At 24.4% G+C, this 22,948-nt stretch overlaps 1 protein-coding gene across 1 annotated transcript; it reads right to left on the minus strand.

Moving 5' to 3' along the window:
* Nucleotides 1-4,733: 4,733 nt before the first annotated feature.
* Nucleotides 4,734-22,000, minus strand: LOC113557001. The gene is made up of 15 exons (XM_026962263.2): nt 21,847-22,000; nt 19,036-19,093; nt 16,694-16,884; nt 15,183-15,266; nt 15,034-15,090; nt 14,839-14,944; nt 14,618-14,751; nt 13,457-13,624; nt 8,934-8,991; nt 7,776-7,966; nt 6,569-6,652; nt 5,781-5,837; nt 5,589-5,694; nt 5,373-5,506; nt 4,734-4,917 (listed from the first exon to the last, which is right to left on the minus strand). Exons 1-15 carry the CDS (start codon nt 21,877-21,879, stop codon nt 4,747-4,749), a joined length of 1,632 nt encoding a protein of 543 aa, XP_026818064.2. The 5' UTR covers nt 21,880-22,000; the 3' UTR covers nt 4,734-4,746.
* Between the last annotated feature and the right edge of the window lie 948 nt (nt 22,001-22,948).

Genomic DNA, 22,948 nt, shown 5'->3' on the forward strand with positions numbered 1-22,948 from the left:
ATTATAAATTATTTTAAATACACCGTGTACATTTTTCAAATGTTCATTTGAATGTCGGCAATATATATTAAATGTTATTAATTCACAAATTCACCAATTCTCCTACGAAAAAACCTATCATGTATTATTAAATAAACACCCAATTACATGGATATAGTACTGTGCGACACAAACGTCGTCAAGAAACACTTTTATGCACTTTTAGCACAACCCGTTAGATACAGAGAACAACAAAACAATATAAATACGATAAAATACAATAATTTATTGTATCAAAAAAAAACAGTATTGTATATCGATAAATGGGCTTCGAATCAAACATCGGTACTCTACGGAATACAATATAGGTAGTGTAAATTTAAGCAAAAACAATAGAATATCGGCGTCCGCGATCCTATGTGCGAGAATAAAAAAATCGAAGGAAAATGTCCGGAGGACCGTCATCGGCAGTCGTACTCGTTACAGCGATCGCGACCGCTACGAACGCAAACGGCGGAAAAGCCGTATACGTACGGCTTTCGAAAAACGCACATCGCGCGAGTACGAAAAGAACGGGGTTGTCGGTTTGGAAAAACTGTCTTAAAATACTGTGAATGTGAAAAGTGGAAAATTTTCGAAAAATCACGACATTAGAAATAACATTATAACAATAATAATAAACAATATAATTGACCGCACATAAACCATATCTAGGGTAAGTATATTACTACAGGACATAGCCCATAGACCTTTTTTCTATGTGATCGCTGCGATCCTGGTTATCGTGAACGTGATTATTATTAGCGTTTTATTGTATAAGAAGAAAAAGAAGAAGAAGAAGAAGAAACGTCAAATCTGTCAGTGTGATTTCAATAAATTTTACTACTCACTTTGTAATAGCAATTGGCCACAGTTAAGCTAATTGATCATTTTTTAAAGGAAATGTCTAAAAAAAAAATATTCATAAATTAAGTGCTTATAAATAACAAATCTAACTACTATATTAACGTGGATAAATGTATTAACAAAAAAAAAAAAAAGTGTTGTATAATCGACAATTACTATACGTTACAAACACTCGAAAAAAATTAAAATTTTTGTAATGTGTACAATGTTTCGAACAGATTCGTATGTCATTCAACGACGTCGCAGCCACCGAATAATCGGATCAGAAGCGAATCGCACGCGTTGTCAGATCATTACAGTGGCACACGAGACGGGTAGCTCAAACGAGAGCGATACACTCGTAACGCGGAACTCTGACGAGTCACTGGAACCATATGCCATCTGCTCACTAGATCTGACGTACGCGCGACTCGTCATTTCTGCGGAACGTAACCAACCGTAGCCCTGCGCATGTCGTCAATGACGATACGCACAGGGAAACGGGGTTTTACGAATATACGTTCTGTTTGGGAAACATACTTGAACACTTACGAATAACGTATTCCTATGAGTGTCTGTGTATGGCATAATAAGGGAACAAAAAAAAAAAAAAATGAAAAATATGTATATGCAACGCACCAAACACTGTCCGAAGGTGTCAGACTTATTTAATCAGCAGAAAAATCCGATGTCGAATTCTGTTTGTGCACAAAAGAGATTGAGCTAAAGAAATGTTAGAGCTGCGAATAGTAGATATAAATAAAATGACTATTTAATAATTAAAGCAATACTCGTATAATGTGTAAGCAACATAATATACTAAAAATCAAAAATTATTTGACAAAAAATAAAGACACCAGATGCCTTTCCTAGTCGCGCAAGTCTGCCCGGGGTGGGTCTTGCTACGATGGAGGAAAGACAGGGAATGTGAATACTGGTCGTTTCACAGGGCTTTTTATACCCGGTTCATTAGCGATTACACAGGACTGGTCTCGTGTTTTGTAACAGATAACGAGAAACCGTCGAAACCCCAATAATGCAATCGCCGATAAACGCACAATTTAAATAAAAGTTATTATAAAAATAATATAATTATAATAATAATAAAAATATTAATAACAATAATAAGATAAAAAATAAGAAACATGATAATTAGAGCAATAATCCGTGACCTTCTTCTTTTTTTTTTTCATTTATATTAATTCATAATAATTCAAACAAAATAACATTCATATTCCATACCCAAATATTCCATAAAAACATCCAAATATCATATTTTTTTTTTGAACACTGATGAGTATGAAATATATAATTATTTTCTCTTTAGAATAAAACCATCAAACTCTCTCACATATTATTATTTATTATTACTTATTAGTGATTGATTCGTTTTTCTATCATTTATTACAATATTGTTCAAATTTCTCTAAAACACTCCCTAATTCACTTACAAAATAAATTCAATAGATTAAAATCGTACAATGTAAATTCTATTGAAACAACACAAGTAAAAAAGTATAATATTGTCATTTATGGAATTCACCTATGTATACTTAAACAAATACAATACTTTTAACAATAATAGGATGTAGGAAATATAAATACCACTAGTGAACATACCTCCTTTTCAATCACTATTAAAACTTCTTATTTTTTTTAATTTTTAATTTTTATACATATTTGTGTTTCTTATTTCTAGTAAAAATATTAAATAGCCCTTAAATTATTTTGATTATTATTGATGATTTTCATTTGAGAGTAAAAAGAAAAATCTATCACAATTTATTTTAGTTTCTAAGCTTAGTAAATTGAAATAGATAATAGACAAATAGACAGTTCAACATTCCACAATACATTTTGATAGTTTAATTTCATAGATCATCGTTCACAATAACTTCGATGTCCTATGTTAGCGTTATTAACTAAAATATTTGCTGAATTGGCTTTAATTTATCAACACTAATAAGTAATAATACGCTGTAAAATGTAAATATGGTTTTAAAATAATAAAAAAAGCATCAAATGCTGAGACATCCAAATTATGCAAAGGCATAATATTTGAAAATCAAATACTTTTATATAAATACTTTTGATTAACAAATTATTCGTCAGTCGTCACTTACATTTATTTTTTTTTAATTATTATACTATTTGTCTATATTATTTATATTTTTCATTCGTAAATGTTGAGAACCCCTGTCCCTTATTGCTGATGTCTCGTTCATTTGTGAATGTAATTATTATAAAATATAAATATACTTAAATACAACAACAATTTTTTTTAATTGCTTTATAAGCCTCTTCTTCTTATTTATATTTCATTAATAGTTCGATTACTGATTAGGTACCTACTGCCTAATATTAAAGAATTGCTATAATATAACAAGTTTTATTTATTTTCATTTTTTAGTATACAATTAAGTAAGTGGTAGAAAAAGTTCTAATAATACCTAGTTGAATGTAACATGACAATTTTAAATTAGTTAATACAACATTAATTTGGCAAGCTAACTAGTAGAAAAGTAAAAAAAAAAGTATTTGAAAAGTATTTAAATACATGGCAAGTATTTGCATTTGTACTTAAATACTTTTTCTTAAAAGTATTTGAAATATATTTGAAATACTTTCTGAATGGATGTACTTGTATCTGTATTTAAATACAATTTTAAAAGTATCTTTTACAAGACTGAAAACCAAAGAACTAGAACGTTTGTTTTCAAATTTAGAAATACTTATGCATATGTGTCTTGGTACAACAGTTTTAAACTGCTCAGGTAAGACGACTTATTCGTTCTTAAAACCCCTATTGAGGTTAACCATAAAGAAGGAAAGGCTGAATGCATTATTAGCAGTATTTACTATTAGCAGAATTGGTTGAAAAATTAAATTTTAATGATACTAACACATTTGCTCATCAAAAAGCAAGAAAAAGAAAAGTAATGGTTAATGTTTTTATTAATTTTTTTAAAGTAATAGGGCTACTTTATATTTTTTATATATTTAAAATAAATTTTATTTAACTTCATGTTTTTACTTGTTTTTACATATATAAGTACACAGACATATTGACATGATCAATAAACTCAAAATATTATTTTATTTTATTATTTATTCAATTATCAAATAGAGTAATGATGATTTATTAATTGAAAAATTTAAAAAATAAATCAATTTATTTTTACAAAGGCTAAAGCGTTAGTAAAATAAGCGCACCAAACAGCACTATAGATCTTAATTTAGGCTCGCATATAACTGGTTATATTTGAATGCTGAATAAGAAGAAGCTTTTTAAAATATGTGAAAAATTGCTTAGTAATAATATATGTGCTTAATATAAAGTATTTTTACATGTACTACATTAATAAATTATCGAAAAATTAGTAAAATCTTAAAACATGCTTGTTTGTCTGATCTGTCATTTCTTGTTTCTATCATAGTCAACAAAAATATTTTCAGTAAACAAAAGCAAAAAAATATACTTTTTAAAAATGAAATCCTAAAAATTTAAAATCACTTGAACAAGTTTACTCCCAAAAATTGAGAGTTCCTATGCTTTAAATATATTTTTTTATACAACATGTTACATACATTATTTTAAAGTTTTAATCATTAATTATGTTTCTTTAAACATTTTAAATTTTTATCGGAAAACATTTCTACACTCCTCCCTCCACGTAAATCATTGAATATCTTTGCTTCTTAAAATTACACTAAATAAAAATATTAACTTGTTTTAGTTTTTACCGTAACGGTGTAACACTATCTTTATAAATAATTTAATTATTATTTACCACTTACATAATTAAGTTATAAATAAATTTTAAACAGGATTTCAAGTAGGAACACATTTAAATAAAAATCCATGTAAATTTAGATAAATAATTAAGTCAGTTTATTTTTGGGTTGTCTATAAGCTTTTTTATAAAAGTCCCAGAACAAAATAAACATAAACATATCTTGGGGCATTGCTAATGCAATTATCAATTTGGGATAATTGCAGTCCGTTGCCAATAATGCTAAACAACCGTGAAGACCTGTGATAACGAATTGAATCTGTAAGAATTATTTTAAACATTAATAGGTATTACATTACAATTAATAATATGGGTGAACACTAAATCAGTAAAATCGATATAATATTTTGTATATTTTTATACTCTATTCAAGTTAAATAGACAACTCGAAGAATGATTTGTGCATAGTGGCGTGGCTTGTTAATATGGCCGGCATACAGCCTGTACGGTACATCTGATGGTTTTCTCGGTGTGGAAGTCAATGTTTGTTATATGAGTACATAACTATACATAACTATCAATAGATAATAGGTAAGCAAGGTGCCGCCGGGTTGTCTTCTTAGTCCTTAACTTGAATAGAGTAAGTATATTTCGTAACATAATTACAAATATTTCAATGCATATAAATTATAACCATTAAGTACAATAATAAACATTTCGAACTTCACGCCTTTCTACAAAATATTAGGTATATTTACAAAAAAAAAACATTACCAGTTGCAATTGTGTTAAGTATTTTTTCCACCATGCTTTTTTGTACTCTGGTTTCAAAATTGTCAAGAAGTAGTAACTGTACATCACAACGTGAACAAATGCATTGATAGTCCCAAACAAAATAATTTGCCCTCCTAAATTTCCCAAACATTTATAAGTAAATTATTTATTTTTATTAACAATATATTGATGTTATTAACTATAAATTATTTTTACCTGGATAGAATCTTATTATACCCCAGCTAAATATCAAGACCATTGTATGATGATATATGTGTAAAAATGTTACTTGATTTTGCTTTTTACGTAATATGAAGAATATCTAAAACCACAAATAATATTTTTTGTAAATTATAATGCCTATAGATAGTGTATACCTATATTATTATCTGAGGTCTACAATATTACCGTGTCGAGCAAATCTAAGACTTTAGAAAAGAAATAAACCCAAACAGCACGTATTATCTATAAATAACAATAATGAATGATTTTAATTAATTTTTTTTTAATATTCACATTTCTTTTACATATATTATTTAGTAAACAATACAAAAATAATGTATTATAATAATGAGTACTATTTTTTGTTATATTATGGTATTTCAAATTGTAGAATATTTAAATATATAAATGGGATGATCCATTTAACGTAAAATACCAACACTTTGTAGGTAACCATGTACCTTATTTTACAGCTCATTATATATAACTTTAACTATCAAAATAACTGAAATTATTATTTATCGTTACAATGCCTAATTTCATCTAAATTTAGAATGTCTATGAAAAAAATTTTGTTGCATATTTTTTAGATATTTTTAGTCACAATATGAAATAACTATGAGGAATTTCTGTATTGACTATTAAATTATCAATGCTTTTAAAAAAATAATTTTAAACATTCAAAATATATTTGGAAATGAATTTTACCATGTGTAAACAATTTTAATATAAATATTAAATATTTGGTGAAAATTTACAGTATTTACAGTTATTCGTTTTTTAGCACAAAAATTAAAAGAAAATCGATACATTTCACGATGGTTAGTACACATCGTGTATTTGTGTAAAGTGACAATGAAAATGATTTTACAATTGGATTTGTACAATGTATTTACTATGTACAGTAACATTACACGTAGCATATTAAAATAATATACTAAATTATGTATATATAGGTATGTAAATAATATTACCCCTTTAGATACATCTGTATCGCTATAATCAATTTCAATGCAGTTTATTTTGTAGTTATCTCGAAGCCATATTAACCGAAATGCCTGAAAATTTAAAAACAAAAATGTATTTTAATGTTACGAGAAAATATCTAATTTGAAGTATAGTACCTTTTATTAATATCCAAAGTAATTTTACCTGAATCAATGATCGCGTGCAATCTTACCCGATATGAAACATATACTAGTATTATACCCAACATTTTATCATGTTATGAATAGTAATCTGCATTACATTATCCGAGTAGGTAATCATAACCATAAGATCTTATGTAAATACGATTTTGAAAAAATATATGTTAGATACATAAAAATGATGAATTTTACTCTATAGATATAGTAAAGAGTTCGCGTTTATCTATAAGATGGTCTTAAATACTTCCGTGATCTATAATATAACTATTGATTATTATCTAGGGTCGATCTCAATAAAATTTATATCAATAGTTCCTCGAGACTCGAAAAGTGTTTAACTCTTTTTTTCAATCCAAATTATTTGGTGTAAGGTGTCTTTCGTATGAATTTTGTTACGGTTCACAAGGTTATTATTGGTTACAAAAAAAAAAATATGTATAAAAATGGTATTAACTAGCCAATCCATTATTCGCTTTTAAATAAAATAACATAACTTTTGTTTTATTGTTTGTTATATTCAAATGTATACCCAAAGTCAATGTTTTTAATTTTGTAGCTTATACGAGATAGACTCAAAACTAATTTTAATAAAAGTAACAGAGATTTTTCTTAAAGATATTAGAAAAGCTTAGAAAGTAGTTTGAATCGCGTTAAAAAATAAACCAAATGGCAAGTGCTATACTTAATTATCAACAGGTAGATCATCTATATTCGTCTAATTATATAATAGTGCAAAATACACCCCTACCGATTTTTACATGAACTTAGATGTCACACTATAACTGAGATCTACCGATATAGCACCATATTTTATATTTGTTAATTTTTTTTCGGAAAAAGTGGGGATATACATATAAATATTTATATTATTATACAAATGTTAAAAATGTAACAAAATAAATTTTAATGTTTACCAACATATACTATCTATGTTTACTTTTATTATGTCTACTAGTAACCTAGTATAACACTTAGTATTAACACTTTGAAGTTTGAATATAGATAACACGTGTTTTATTAAATATTGTATTACCTCTTTTACTAGATACGCTGAAAATAAAACTTGAATAACATTGTACACCATTACAATACGATCAACTTTCAATGGGCTACGATATTCCATGAATTTTGGACCAGCTTTTAGAACAAAGTATAGATATGCGACAAGAATGATCAAAACTGGCCACGGAGAATCCATTAACCACATATCTTTAATTCTTGAATCTAAATTAATAATATAATAAGAGTTACAAATATACAGAGTAATTCACCAAGCATACTCGTTTCCTTTTTTTTAAATTAAATAATAAATAAATATTCAAATTCTAATTTTTAGAATTTTTAAATGTATTTCAATCTTAATGACTAGTATCAAGTGCTTGAGATAATTTTATATTACTTTAGAAGATATTGTGGTTACATAAATTTCTATTTTTCAAATAAAACTCTCCATTTCTTTTTTTTTTTTTTGTAAATTATTTGTTAAATCATTTTTTTTTAAACATTTTAATGTAATTAATTCAAAATTAGAACGAATAGTGTGTACTTTATGTTTATACTGAAAATTAAAGTTCTCAGAAATGGTTTTACTAAAATATCAACTAAATTATAAATTTTGATAGATTAATATTAATTGTTAGCATTTTTAAGTTACTATAACGGCATAAACTCCATACCTTCTTAACTCATTATCTTGGATGTATTATTTTTAATATACGAAGAAAAATACCTTAAAAACTACTCTCGAATTTTGATTTTTAAACGTTTAGAAAAAAATAATATTCACTTGATAATTTACTGTAGATTTTCTCATTTGAAAAACAAAATATCTATTAAGTAGTACAAAAAATCTCAAAAACCTAAATTAGAATATTTATGTAAATTTAAAAATTTAAAAAATATATATTTTGAAAAATTTATCATCAAATGAAAATATAGTATAAAACGTGCTTGGTGAATCATCTTGTACAAAAATGTTTAGATGAAATAGAAAGTCCATTTTGTTTTATAGGTTATGATATTATAATAAGCATATCCGTGATATTTATAATAAAATGTTTTAATAATAAATTCCGTCACCGTTTTAAATATTTTTTTTATAATAAATAAATTAAAATAATAAAACTATATTTATGAATATATTTTATACATTGGTATTTAATATTTATAGTCTAAAATATAATTAACTCACCTCCATTTTTGTCTATCCATTCTAAAAGATCGGACACTTTGTGATATAGAATTGACATCTGAAAATATAGACGAATAAAATAATAAAGATAATAAATAATAATATGATCATATTTTCAATAATATAATTATCTTAAAAACAGAAACACTTTCACTCCATTTTTTGTTTTCTCAATTTTGTTTTTGGAAAATCAGAGATACAGGAACAATATTCCAGCTAGTACTCATTTTTAGATTGGTAGTTAATTTGGTACACTAACTTCCTAGGACGGAAACTTAGTCTTTGCATAAAGTTTTAAATTAATTATTACAAAATATATAGGTATTTAGTGTTATAATTATGTTTTAAGAGGACATTGTACTATAATATGCTATCATAATAATCCATATTATTTTATTATTTTTAATATTATAATGAATTGACCTATAACAAATGAAAAAATGTTAAAAGTAAGAATATTATTTAAAGTTGCCAGTAGATTTTTTAATACGTACAACAAATATACAGTTTTAAAACCATAACACTTGTTTTAAAATTATAGTGTACATAAAAGTCTTCGTAGAAAATAATAGTATCTCTAACTGTCCATTTCACTCCTTCCCATTTAGACACAGCTGATAACTTAATAGTAGTATTAGGTAAGTATTGACTTGTACGACTAATGTATAAATTGTATATCATTAAATAAATTGCACACCTTATTTTGTGTACATATGTATACAAAAATAGGTATGTTTTAACGGGACCATATGATTTACGTCCCATAAAAAAAAGTATACACGAATTATGTTCCAAAAAATCAGAGATACAATTCGTATATTTTAACTATTAAATAAAAAATAAATAATAAATAAAATTATTATTTTTGGAGTGTATACTTATTACTTGCAAACACTGTATTTAATCAAATATTTTATTTACAATGTATGCTTAGTAAATCCAAAATATTGTAAAACTAAATATTATATACATATATACATTTAATACATGCAAAGTTTAACTGATTGTATATTATAGAAGTCGAGTATATTATTGATCATGATAACATTAAATGACAACTACCTTATTATTATTGCTTATCAGCCAGGTATCGGAAAAAAATTGATTCCTTTTTATAATATTTATAATATTGCACGAAAAAATAAAATCAGAGCCTAGGACTCTTCAAAAATATACCACGGAGAATTCACGAAAACGAAAAAAACCCCACCAATATAGTCGTCGCACTATGGACGCAATTTGTTCATACCCTTTTTACGCAATACAACTACGTACCTATAAAAGGTGCCCGGGTTTTAACTCTCATTTACGCGCGCTAATGGGAATATATTATCTTTACGTGTCATGCCTCATAATACCTACAAAATAGTTACTTTTAATAACAATATGTCATTTTAAAGTTACAAGACAAAGTCTAATATGTTACAGAAGTAGTGGAATATACTTTTAATTTATATATAATATAAATACTGACATGGTGGCGAGGGGATAGCCATGCCACCTCCAAGGCCAGACTGCATATTTCAAATGTGGATTTTATCAATAAAAGAAGAATTAGAAATTAATTTTATTTCGACAGCCTGGTTAATTTCAATGGCCATTATGTTTGTAAATTTTAATGTGGGTATATCGCCAACAATATTCAGTTTAATGATAATATAATCATTTTGTTGTTTTATTAACAATGGTAGTAGGTATTTGAAATAGATTTGTATAAATATTGTATAAGCATAATGGATATTTACGAATAAATGAAAACATTTATTTTTTATTATTTCATTTAATACAATATTAAATCAAGATCTATATCTATCAATAATATTGTTATTTTTTTTTAGCAATTATTAATAATTATCATATTCTGAAAGGCTTATATAATAATACGTGCTTATATTCTAAACAGGTGACAGGTGCCTATATAACGTGCATTGTTGAATATCCTCATCCTCTGATTTAATTAGTATACCTAGGTTATATGAATAATGAATTTTAATTAAGTACTAGATATTGAGAAAACAATTATGAACTATAATACTCAATCATACTATTTTCAAATTAATTTGGTAAATAAATGAATTAATTATTTTTATTCCTGCATAAATCATAAGAAGTACCTATTAATAAAATTGTGATATTGAAATAATAATAATTATAAATGATGCTTACCTTGATGTACTATTGTGTACTTGTATCTTGATGTGCAGGAATCAAATGCAATTGGTAGTTATAAGTAGGTTATGTGGAATATAACAGTTAGACTAAAAGACTTTTTACCTAACCACCATATCACATGGACTGGAATAAATCAAGTTAGCTAACGAACATTGTGCTTCTTAAGACGAAATGAAGACTATGTAATTTTAAACATTCCGTGGGCTATGATATTGGTTTAATTTGAATATCTAACAGAGGTCACGCAGGAAGTAATGACATAAAAAAAATATTGTCAAACGAGTGACGGATTTATAAGCTACCTAGGCTTTTAAAGTTTGTAATATAATGATTTGGTGTCAACGAACTACATTTAAAATCAACTAGAAAAAAAACTTATATCTGAATTTAAATAAGACAATGTTTGAAATCGTGTAAGTACAAGTATTTACTCAGCTGTGTTAAAATGAATGACAAGTTAACCATTCAAACCGTTTATGCAGAATGATGATAATTATTAGTTCGTAATGCGATTTTAAGTGTTTGATAATGCCTGGTGTAAAGCATATGAGTGCTATGTAGTGTGTATCGTATGTTTCAAAAAAAAAAAAATTCCTTTCGATTTCCGTATTCGAAATAATCAGATAGTGGGGAGTAAGATGGTCATAAAAATATAAAAACTATAAAATGTATAGGTATAAAATATTTGAAAAAAAAAACAACCATTATTATAAAACTTATACATTCCTTGCTTTGCACATACTATAAAATTGACTTTAAATATTTTTAATAGTTTTATAAACTGATTATATTTCATTTGTTAAAATGTATTATATAATATAAATAAGATGAATAGATTATCTTTAAAATATATTTATTTATTTTTTTAATATTAGTTTTTTTGAATGAAAAGAATATTTTTAACAACCTATGTTTATAATAAATGCTCCAGGGGTCATTAAATTAAAAGTAAAATATCATAAATTAACAATATACTATGTTCTAATGATGAATACTTGAAAAATTTGTTCGTTCAAACAGAATACGTTTTCGGGTTTATCATCTATGAACGTAACAATCAACAAAAAGGTTTGATACGTCATCCATGTGTTTTGTAATGTGGATATTGTTTTCATTTTAATATTCACGATTTATTTGACTTATTGATTGACGTTTTCTAACTAAAGAATTATACATTGTTTGAAAGTCTAAAAGCTTAAAATATTATTATACTTATATATATATAAGTACAAATATTTAGCCACTATTAAAATGTATTATCAACCTAATTCATTTAGATTCGTGTTATTAGTGCTTACAATTGATCTTTATATGATAATCAATAAAACTTTTAAAAATTTTAAATTATACATAGTATATAGTATTAATTTACACTTCAATTTATTTTTTTGTTTAACATATCAACATAGTATATACTTTTAACAATATTAATAAATCAAGAGAAATTAATGTTATAAACAATTTTCTGTAGCTACTGTCACTGTTATTTTCAATAATTTCCAAATCGTTGGTAATTTCTAATTATTTTCATAAATTGTGTTATCTTTTTTATCTAACTACCTATATATTTTAATTAACGCTGATATAGTCAAGAAATTTATAAATAAAACAATTATTATGATTTTTCATGCATATAATATTATGACATATAAAATATTCTTTTGAACAAATGAAGCACTATCTTAAAAAATTTCATTTAAAAAAATAAATTTTAAACTCACTATTTTTATTTATATATATTACTAATAACGATTTGATCAATTGGTAACAATTTTTTACATTTCGGTTTAAATTATTTAAACAAATTAAATTAAATCAAAGTCTTGTTATTGAATTTTTTTATTCGTAAAAATGTAAGACGTAGAACATATCATATTCAGAATCCTAATGGCTAATACAATATTGTACCTTGTATTTTAATTAAATATATTATTATTCATCACTAGGAAATATATTTAATTTAGTATCTCAAAAATTAAATGCGCTAATGCACATATTCTTTAAAAATGTTTAGTAGGTAGAAATTATTAGTATATACAGTAGACAACTATAGTGGCGTGCCAACAGTTTTAAAAAAAATAAAACACAAATCAATTCTTCCAAATTTATAACTATGCAATTTGAAATCCATTATGATTTATGTATTTATCATATTGTTTATTAGCACTGTTTCTACTCTATCATATTATAACTATCTTATATTTTATTAAAATTAAATTGAACAATTAGTGAAAAATAAAAATCAGTATTTTATAAGTCTTTTCATTATGTATGGAGATGAATATAAGCAATAAAAAAAATGATATGGAATAAATAAAAACATTTTTATTTTATAATATTTAAATTAATCATTGTTTAAGCTTCTTTGGTTTAATGTATGCTGTTTTATAAAAGTCCCAGAATAAAATGAACATAAATATATCTTGTGGAATTGCTAATAACATTATTAATCTAGGGTAATTGCAGTCAGGTTCAAACAGCGTTATTATTCCATGTATTCCAGTAATAACGAATTGCACCTAGAAAATAATAAATATATCTTATTTTTAAGAATAAAATAATATTAAGAAATAATTTAAATGAATTTTTCGCATGTTAATATATATTATATTATATTATTAATGTTAAACAATTGACGAAATTACGATATACTCTCTCTCTTTCGAGATACCACACGCGTATACACATAAATACTACCGATATAATATAAATACAGATGATTGATAAATATAAATTACACATAGAACAGAATATTTCAATGGTGCTACTACTAGGATACATCTTCATACACGCCTCCCGATTTCTTAGCTTCATAAAATTATATATAATAAATATATAATAACTAATACTCATTATTTATCGTACATGTTGTACATTGCATGTCATATTTTAAATGAATAAAAAAAGAATCAAATTTTTTTTTAGCATAAGAAAAACAAATAAATAACATGGTTATTATCAAATTTAATTGATAATATAATTAAATGGAAACTAGGTGCAACGCTTTAATTAAATCATAACTTCTAAGAAAATAAATGTTTGATACAAATTAGGTTAAACCAATTGGGATAGCTAAAATGCATAATATATTGAATGTTTAACTACATTAAATTACTTTATTGTTTATAAAACAAAAATATATTGATAATTTAATAATGCAGAAAACATAGTTATAAAGAGACTTTAATAATCCCATAATATTCCTATTCTTAGAACCTTTAAGTTACATCAAGTTACGTTACTAAAGTCTGTGATGAATAATTAATATTTATATCCAATAAAGTGTCTAAAACATTCATTTTATAACAATTTATTTAATATCGGATTAAAAATGTATTAAAACCTTATCAATGTATTATACTGATTTGTATATTGTCTATCTTATATTTATACTGCATTCATTGCTTAGATATTAAAATATAATGTAAACATATTACCTAGATAATTAACCGTAATTGTAACTATTTATTCTTTTATCTTATAAAATAAATTTCATATAAATAATACATTACCAGTTGTATAGTGGTTAAATATTTTTTCCACCATGCTTTTTTATATTCTGGGTTTATTGTAGTCAAAAAATAGTAACTATACATTATAACATGCACAAATGCATTAATGGTACCAAAGAATGCGGCTTGTCCTCCTAAAATCGATTTAACATTATACATTTAGATTTTGACAAATAAATTATTTGTTACTCGTTATGATTGTAATGTCTATATAATTATACCTGGATAAAAATTAGTTAAGACCCAGCCGAACGTTATAACCAACGTATGATGGTAAACATGTAAAAACGTTACTTGATTTTGTTTTTTTCTTAGTATAAAAAAGACCTAAAATTGTTTTCAATGAAAAGTGTTTAATATAACGTATCTGTTGTGAGTAAAAAAAAGTATAACTTATTAAATTAAAATGTAATTACTGTGTCTAGGAGGTCAAGAAATTTACTCGCGAGAAACAGCCAAACAGTAATTACTTGCTATAAAATAAACAATATTATTTTTTTAACAATGTTACTTATTTTTAGTAAGACTTAAGAGTAAAATGGTCATGTAAGAAATTAAAAATTACTTGATTTGCTATTTCAGGGTCATTTTTATTTTTTTCAATGCAATAGAATCGGTAATCGTCTCGCAGCCACACCAATCTAAATGCCTATCAATGAGAATAATACATATACATTACATTATATGCGTACCTATTATTATGTTACAGCATCAATTATTAATATTTAATATAATATATAATATCGATTTTTATTTGTTAGATAGAACATTTTAAGTAAACAGTTATTATTGGGTCTACACTCTACAGTAATACTTAATTTATTATAATAGTGTCATTATTGAATTTTTCATACAAATTTTAAAATCTCTATTCCGTGTTTATCACTTTATCTATATATATAGATAAAGTATAATTATATATATAGTCGACTCTTTAAAGTTGGCGGGATTTATGAAAAATTTCGAATTTCTGAGTAGTTAAAAATAAAAAAAAATCGAATTACCGAGTTATGAATAATTTTTTGTTTTTTTTTTTTTTTTATTAAAATTATTAAATATTTCATTAAGTTAATCGGTATTACAGCGTTTTATTGTTTTTAAAATGAAATGTAATATATATATTAAACTATAATTATAAAAGATAATTAAGATAATTGTTTACTGCTTCGCTGAACTTAATTTTTATTTCTCAATATTATTTTCTAGAGTAAATAAAGTTTTGAAAATTTCGACACCGACTTGGTGATTTCTGACTGGAGCGAAAAGTCACATAATTTTTACAATGATGAAGTGGCTTCTTTCAAAGTCTCACGAGGTAGAAGTCTGTGTCATTTTCAATGTCTTCATCAACGTTTAATGTATTTTTCAAATTTTGAGCGTCTAAGAGGACTCTTCATTTATATACAATTGTATAGTAAATTATTAACAAAAAGATCATAAGAAATACGTATATTTGGTGAATATACTTCGAATTTTCGAGCGTTCAACCGATAAAACTTTGAATTGTCACGTGTTATTAGTGACTAGTTTTTCCAAAATTATATTTCGAATTACCGAATAGGTATACTTAAATTAATTGTTTTATTTGAATTACTGCGAGGTTTTCAAGAGAACGATAATTTACTTCGAATTACCGAAAGTTTCGAATTATTGAGAGTCGACTATAGATATAAATATCAATGATTTTTTCAAAACCTGAATACTTTTATTGAAAGATCATAGTAAAAATATGTTAAAATTGAATATTATATAGTATAGAGTTAAATAGTTATTAAGTGTACGCTAATTTTGATATCCACGTAGTTTCTGCTAAAAAAAAAAACAATTCTATTAAAACTGTAAAATGCATTATTTTTAGAATATATAAGAACTAATGACATGGTTAAATTAGTGTACTAATCGCACTCTATCCCCTTTTCCCTACCAAAACTAAAACTAAAAAGTACTACGTTAAAGTTGAATTTGTTTTGTTAAGATACAATAAAATTATTATTTGAACATATTAGTATTCAATATTCTAAACAAATATTTATTTTATTTATTCTTTTTATATTTTAACAAGTGTTGATATCTTACCTCTTTCACCAAGTACATAGAAAATACAACTTGTACTGCATTATAAATCATAACAATGCGGTCAATATTGAAAGGATTACGATACTTCATGAATTCCGGACCAAGTTTAAGAACAAAATACAAATAAGAAATCACTATGATTGTAATTGGCCATATTGATCCCATAAGCCAAAGCTCTTTCATATCAGGATCTGAAAAAGAATAATAAAAACTTTTGAGATAATACTAAGAAACAATAAATACATTGCATAGTAGAACATATCCTATCATACCAAAATGTCATTGGACTATTATACGTTATCTATCCTTAAAGTACCTACTAAGTATATTTTACTTACTGTAAAAAAATAATTTTGTTTTAATAATGTACCAAGGTATATTTTAGATTCTGATCAAGGCAATAAAATATGAATTAGTTTAAATAGTTTAATGTTAGTATTATAATATGCTTATTATATTTATTTATTTTTGTAACTGTTGTCATTTAAAACAATAAAAAATTATTCAATATCCAACTATGAAGTGTGGATGTACTTGGTACTGTTGTCTGTTAGGAGATAGTAAAGCATTCTTATATCAAGGACTTTTTAAAATAATCAAGAAAGACTAATGAAAAACAAAAATATTTAAACAACATCAGTTTTCGAAACAATCGATTTAGTTTTTTAGTTGTAATTTAAAATTGAAAACCATAATAAATACTTGAAATTTTAACTAAATATTTGTATTAGTTAGTATTTTCTAGACATAACATTTTCAAAATATTTTGGCACATTTTAAGTTATTTATTACTTATTATAATAGTTATGTATTTAAAACTGTCTAATTTTACTAGTTATTTTTTCAATCAAAATATCTTAATAACATTTTTTTTCTAAGCTTGATAATACAAAAAGTTACCTCATAAGTTTATGTTTATTTAAAAATATCAAAAATTCAATACATGAGCATTTTTTTTATATATATATTAAGATCAATTAGATATTTAAACAAAAAATAACGGTTTTAGTTTTTTTGTTGGAATTCTAAAAATATTTATCGTAGGACTTGAAAATGTTCACCAATTCACTATTATATAAATTGATTGAAGTTTTAAAAATATTTAGATTTAATGAAAAGCTATTTATTCAATGAATCTATAGATATATATTTAACCGTTTTATGGTATCTACATCAGTATTTCCTTAAATTAGTTATAAATGTATAAGTTAATACCAGTAATATACGATTTAATTTTACAATAAAATTATTAATTATTATACAAAATAATTGATTTTATATTTATTTGTCAATATTTAGTTAAATTTACCGAATCAGTGGCATACTAAAATAATTTTTATGTATTAAATAAATTGTATATTTAATCAATGGTATTACCAATAGAAAAAAAATTCTTATAGTGATACCATGAATAAATTATAACCATTTACGCTAAGAATTGATTTTCGTATTCAGTGATTTGTCTAAGAAATAAAATTAACATATTTATTACAATAAGGCAAGTATTTACTTTTTACTTTTTTAGTAGGTTGTCACTGCAGGGTGAGCTCTACGATTTTATTTATTTTGTTAAGTACCTACTATGAAAGTTAAATATATTATTTCTACATAAGTAATTAAAACTAAACTTCAACGATATAACTTTAGCCAAGAATCAAATATTTTATTAGTAATAAATAATATAACACTATAGTATAAAATTATAATATAAGTAAATCATTATTTATTATAACATAACTCAGCTATTTATAAAATTCAATAATTAAAATAGTTGAGTGAGTATTTTTAGATAATATACTGTGCTTGGTGCGATAGGTACTTGTATCGATAACACTATTGCTATTGCAGCAATGCATTGTGGCAAACAGGAAATTCAATAAGGTACCTATTTGATTAACTAAAAGACGACTTTTTTTAAATAATTATAATCATCTTTTGTGTACTTAAACTCAACTTCTAATTTTTTTAAAATGGGTATACTTTATAACCGTATAGGTACGGTACATACAAATCGGGCCTAAATTGTTTTTATTTTTAATGATCAATCAACATTATCGAGATGACTTCATGATGAAAGGGGATTATATAAAAATATCAAATATTGAATGAAAAGTGTATTTTTTCACTAAGTATTTAAAGTTTTGAAAAAAAAGAAGGGAAGTGGAAAAAGATGTCTCTCGAAATTTCTGCTATACGACTTCATGCATAAAAAACTTTAAATGTTTATTATTTATAATTATTATTTTAGAAATATCGAGTGTTCGTTGCTAATAGTATCACTCTTAACAGTCTTAACTTCTGATAATTTTTTTTGCATACAATTATTTAAACTAGATATTTACCAGTATTTTGTTCTACCCATTCTGTGGCTTGCTGAATACGATTGAATAACACAGACATCTATATTAACACATAAATATATAGTTAAACATGTAGCATTATAATATAATATATCCGTATTATGTATACATAGGTAGTATTTAAATTATTTGTTGCAGTATTTAAACAAAATATAACATATTTTTTACTAAAGTATTAATTTAATCCAAAAATGTTTATTTATAAGCTATAACTTAATAGGTAACATGATTTACTTAGTTTTAAAAAAGCTATTAAACACAATTTTACAAAAACTAAAAAAAATATAATACATATTCATGAATAATAAAGTTTATAATATATTTTATATTATTTTTCTACTATAGTATTTTATCTATATTATAGATAAAATCTAAGTTATAATCTTATTATAATGAAGGTATAACTATTGCATTGCTAACAGCTCAATTTATTTAATTATTGCAATTATTTATTATTCAATAACTAAGACACACTGAGAAATTATTAATTTTCAATTATATTATAATATATGACTACATGAGTCTCACGTGCGAGTCAACTGTTTTATAAGTTAGTGTAGGTAAACTAGAATATATTATGTTTAGAGCTTGATTTAGATTGTCTCACAATTAATGTTGTTTTCGTGGAAACTATAGGTAGGTAGGTAGTAAAAGGTTTAACATTTTTGAAGTAACGTAACGTAATTCTAACTCTACCGTAACGTAATACAACATAATTCTTTTGTTAAAAATGTGATTCTGTTAATAAATTAAACAGGTTAATTTTCCATTTTCTTAGTAGTTTCTAATTAATTAATATTTTTAGTTTTTACTAGTCAAGTTTTAGTATAAAAAAAATGTGAAGTTAAAAATTAAGTTATTTTTTTTTTGTTAAAGTTAAAATTATTTTTTAACTAAAAATTTACACTCCATATGCTAAAATATAATAAAATATAATAAGTAAATAATAAAAGTGTATAAGTATAGGGTAAACACAGTGGCGTCACGATCTTAGTTTATTTGTTCAATTGTAGCGAATAATTTTAGGTGGATGGGTAATTTTGTTAGATCGAATAAATATTTTTATATTTAACTACCATTATTGAATAAGTAACATGTTAAATTTAATTCAATGTGATAAATTAGCATCAATGTGTCATAATATAATATGCATGCCAATAGACAATATTTTATGTATCTATTATGTTAGTTTATCGTGATAATAGATATTATATTTTATTCTATAGGAGTTAGCTGTCAGCACATGGGTAAAAAAACATAATAATAAGCTGTAATCCTTATATGTATATATAATAAGGGAACTTTATTTTGTAATTAAAAAAATGTTTATAATAATACCTATTACCTACGTCCTAACATTGACAGGTTTTAATTTCATGTCTGGTTAGCTTCAATATTTGCTCTAATGGTCTTATAGATAAAATGATAGTGACGCTACTGTGCACACAAACACACATTAAGTGATAATAAATATTATTAAATATTAAATGTTTATACCAAATATAATATATATTATTAAAAAGGAAGACATTCAATAATTTATTTGTTGATTTATTTTTTAAAAACACCAACGTCTCTTTAAACGTCATCAAACCGAATATTGTATGATATAGTGTTACTGTTGAGATATTTGAAATTAATATATTTGGGTGAGTTTAAAATTATCCATGAATTTAGGTTATTTTATTCTATATTAAAATTTACTATAAGTACAATGCACATAATTATTAATATTAGATTTATTAACAACTATATTATTTAGTAAATACAATAACAATCTACCTATTATCTAATATTTAAGGCAAGTTCAATAATTAAATGTTGAATAGATGCCTACTTATAAAGTTACTAACAAGTAATAGCTGCTAGCCAGTAGAAAATAACTAATAATAGTTACTATAGAATCAATAGTATATATTAATGATTATCTACAATGATTGATACAATATAGTTGGTATTTTTCAGTTATTGTAGTATTGTAATCTGGCGGTTATTTATCTGACAGTGAAATTTCGATTCGATTTTTGTATGTGGTACTAACTATTATAGCCGATTGCCACAAAGCTTAATATTTTATATGAGATTCCACTAATCGGATCTTATAAAATTATATTTATGAATGTGTGATTGACCTGCATAACTAAAATGACAAAATAAGTCGGTACCTAGTAAACATATTATCGGTATACCTACGATAACGGATTCGAAATTTCCGCGGGGAGTCAATAGACCTTGTATGGCCTCCAGAATATGATAACCGAAAAATACCTTTACTTGTTAGTGTTTACTTATAGAATATAGGTATATAGTTAGGATTAGCTTAAATGTATAAGTTGTTCAATAGCTAATAAATACTTGCAACTTTACAAGTTATAACATTATATAGGTACCCAAGTAGGTAGTACCTACTGGCTACTATAGAGATATTGTTATAATTATAAATATATTTCATAAATAGTCCATACGAAGTAGATACTTAAATAGTAACTTAACTTATTACTATAATTGTAGATGTCTATAATACTCTTATGTATTCATAAAAAAAAAAATATTATTAAATACATTTATTAATACATTATTTAATTGGCAATTTAAAATTGTGTTGTAGTTAGGTCTCAACCTATTGTTTAGAAATTAAAATAAACTATTAAAAAAAAACCATTTTAATTAAAAACAAAGATTAAAAATGGGTATACCTGTTACACTAGATTTTTAATGCACCTATTTATTTTAATCTTTAGCAGACAAATGTAATAATAATTAAATAATTAAAAAAATTGGAATAAAACTTACTTTTAATATTTTATAGTCCAAATTTATAAACATAAACAAGTTATACAACTATTATTAGTTGGATGATATACACAATTACACAATCATAATTAAAATTATTTAAGAATAGAATAAAAATGAGCCTTAACTCGAATGATGGAGATACATTTTTAAATGAATCAGGGTTTAATATTTATACCTATAATAGCTACTATAAGTAGGTATATTATACCTATATAAACTATCTGCATAGTAGATTGGTAAATTTATAAAGAGTGAATTTTAAATAGGTATTTAAAGGTCATACAGGAAATTGATATGATCCAAACAGAATGACGTCTGTATTTTCTGTGCATTTTATTGAATGTTTTTTAAACAGAAGATTTATAGGTAGGTATTACAAATTACAAGACACAAAATACACAAAGTACACAAAATACACAAGTAGTTATCTACTAATAGTTAACTAGTAGTTAATTACCAAGTGTAGAAAAATATTTAATATGTTTACTATAGGTACATAAATTTCATAAGCATACTTACTTAGTTGTAAAGTATAAGTATTATAACTATTTTATTATTTTTTTTAATAAGGCTTAAACATCAATGGATGTTTGCTCACTTTTACTGTTTAGGTGGATATGTACTAATAATAATATTTACAAGTTACATCTTAACTCTAATGATAATATTTATAACTCTAACAGTTTGTAGAGATTAAGCTTAGGTACTAAATTATATTATTTTTTAAATTATTGTTTCAAATAAGTATGTAAGTATAACTAATTATGAACTATAGTGATTACTGGTTAGGTAGATACCTATAATGTGTCACATTTTATAAAAGGTCAAAAACAATATATATCTACAAGTATCTGTCGATTGTTAGATTCCTTGATTTACATAATACATTGATATATTTGATAATTGATTAATTAGTTCTTTAAAAATGTAATTTTAATTAATAACTATGGTTTTAAAAAGTAACATACCTTTCTTAATAGTACTAAAATTTATTTGTCATTAAATAATTGCAGTTTGCTCCAATATTTTGAATGATATAATTAAACTAATATTTAAATTTGAACAAATACAAAGTAGGTAGGTAGGTAGGTATATAATT

This window comes from Rhopalosiphum maidis, chromosome 1, assembly GCF_003676215.2.
Source record: "Rhopalosiphum maidis isolate BTI-1 chromosome 1, ASM367621v3, whole genome shotgun sequence".
In the NCBI taxonomy this organism is placed as follows: domain Eukaryota; kingdom Metazoa; phylum Arthropoda; class Insecta; order Hemiptera; family Aphididae; genus Rhopalosiphum; species Rhopalosiphum maidis.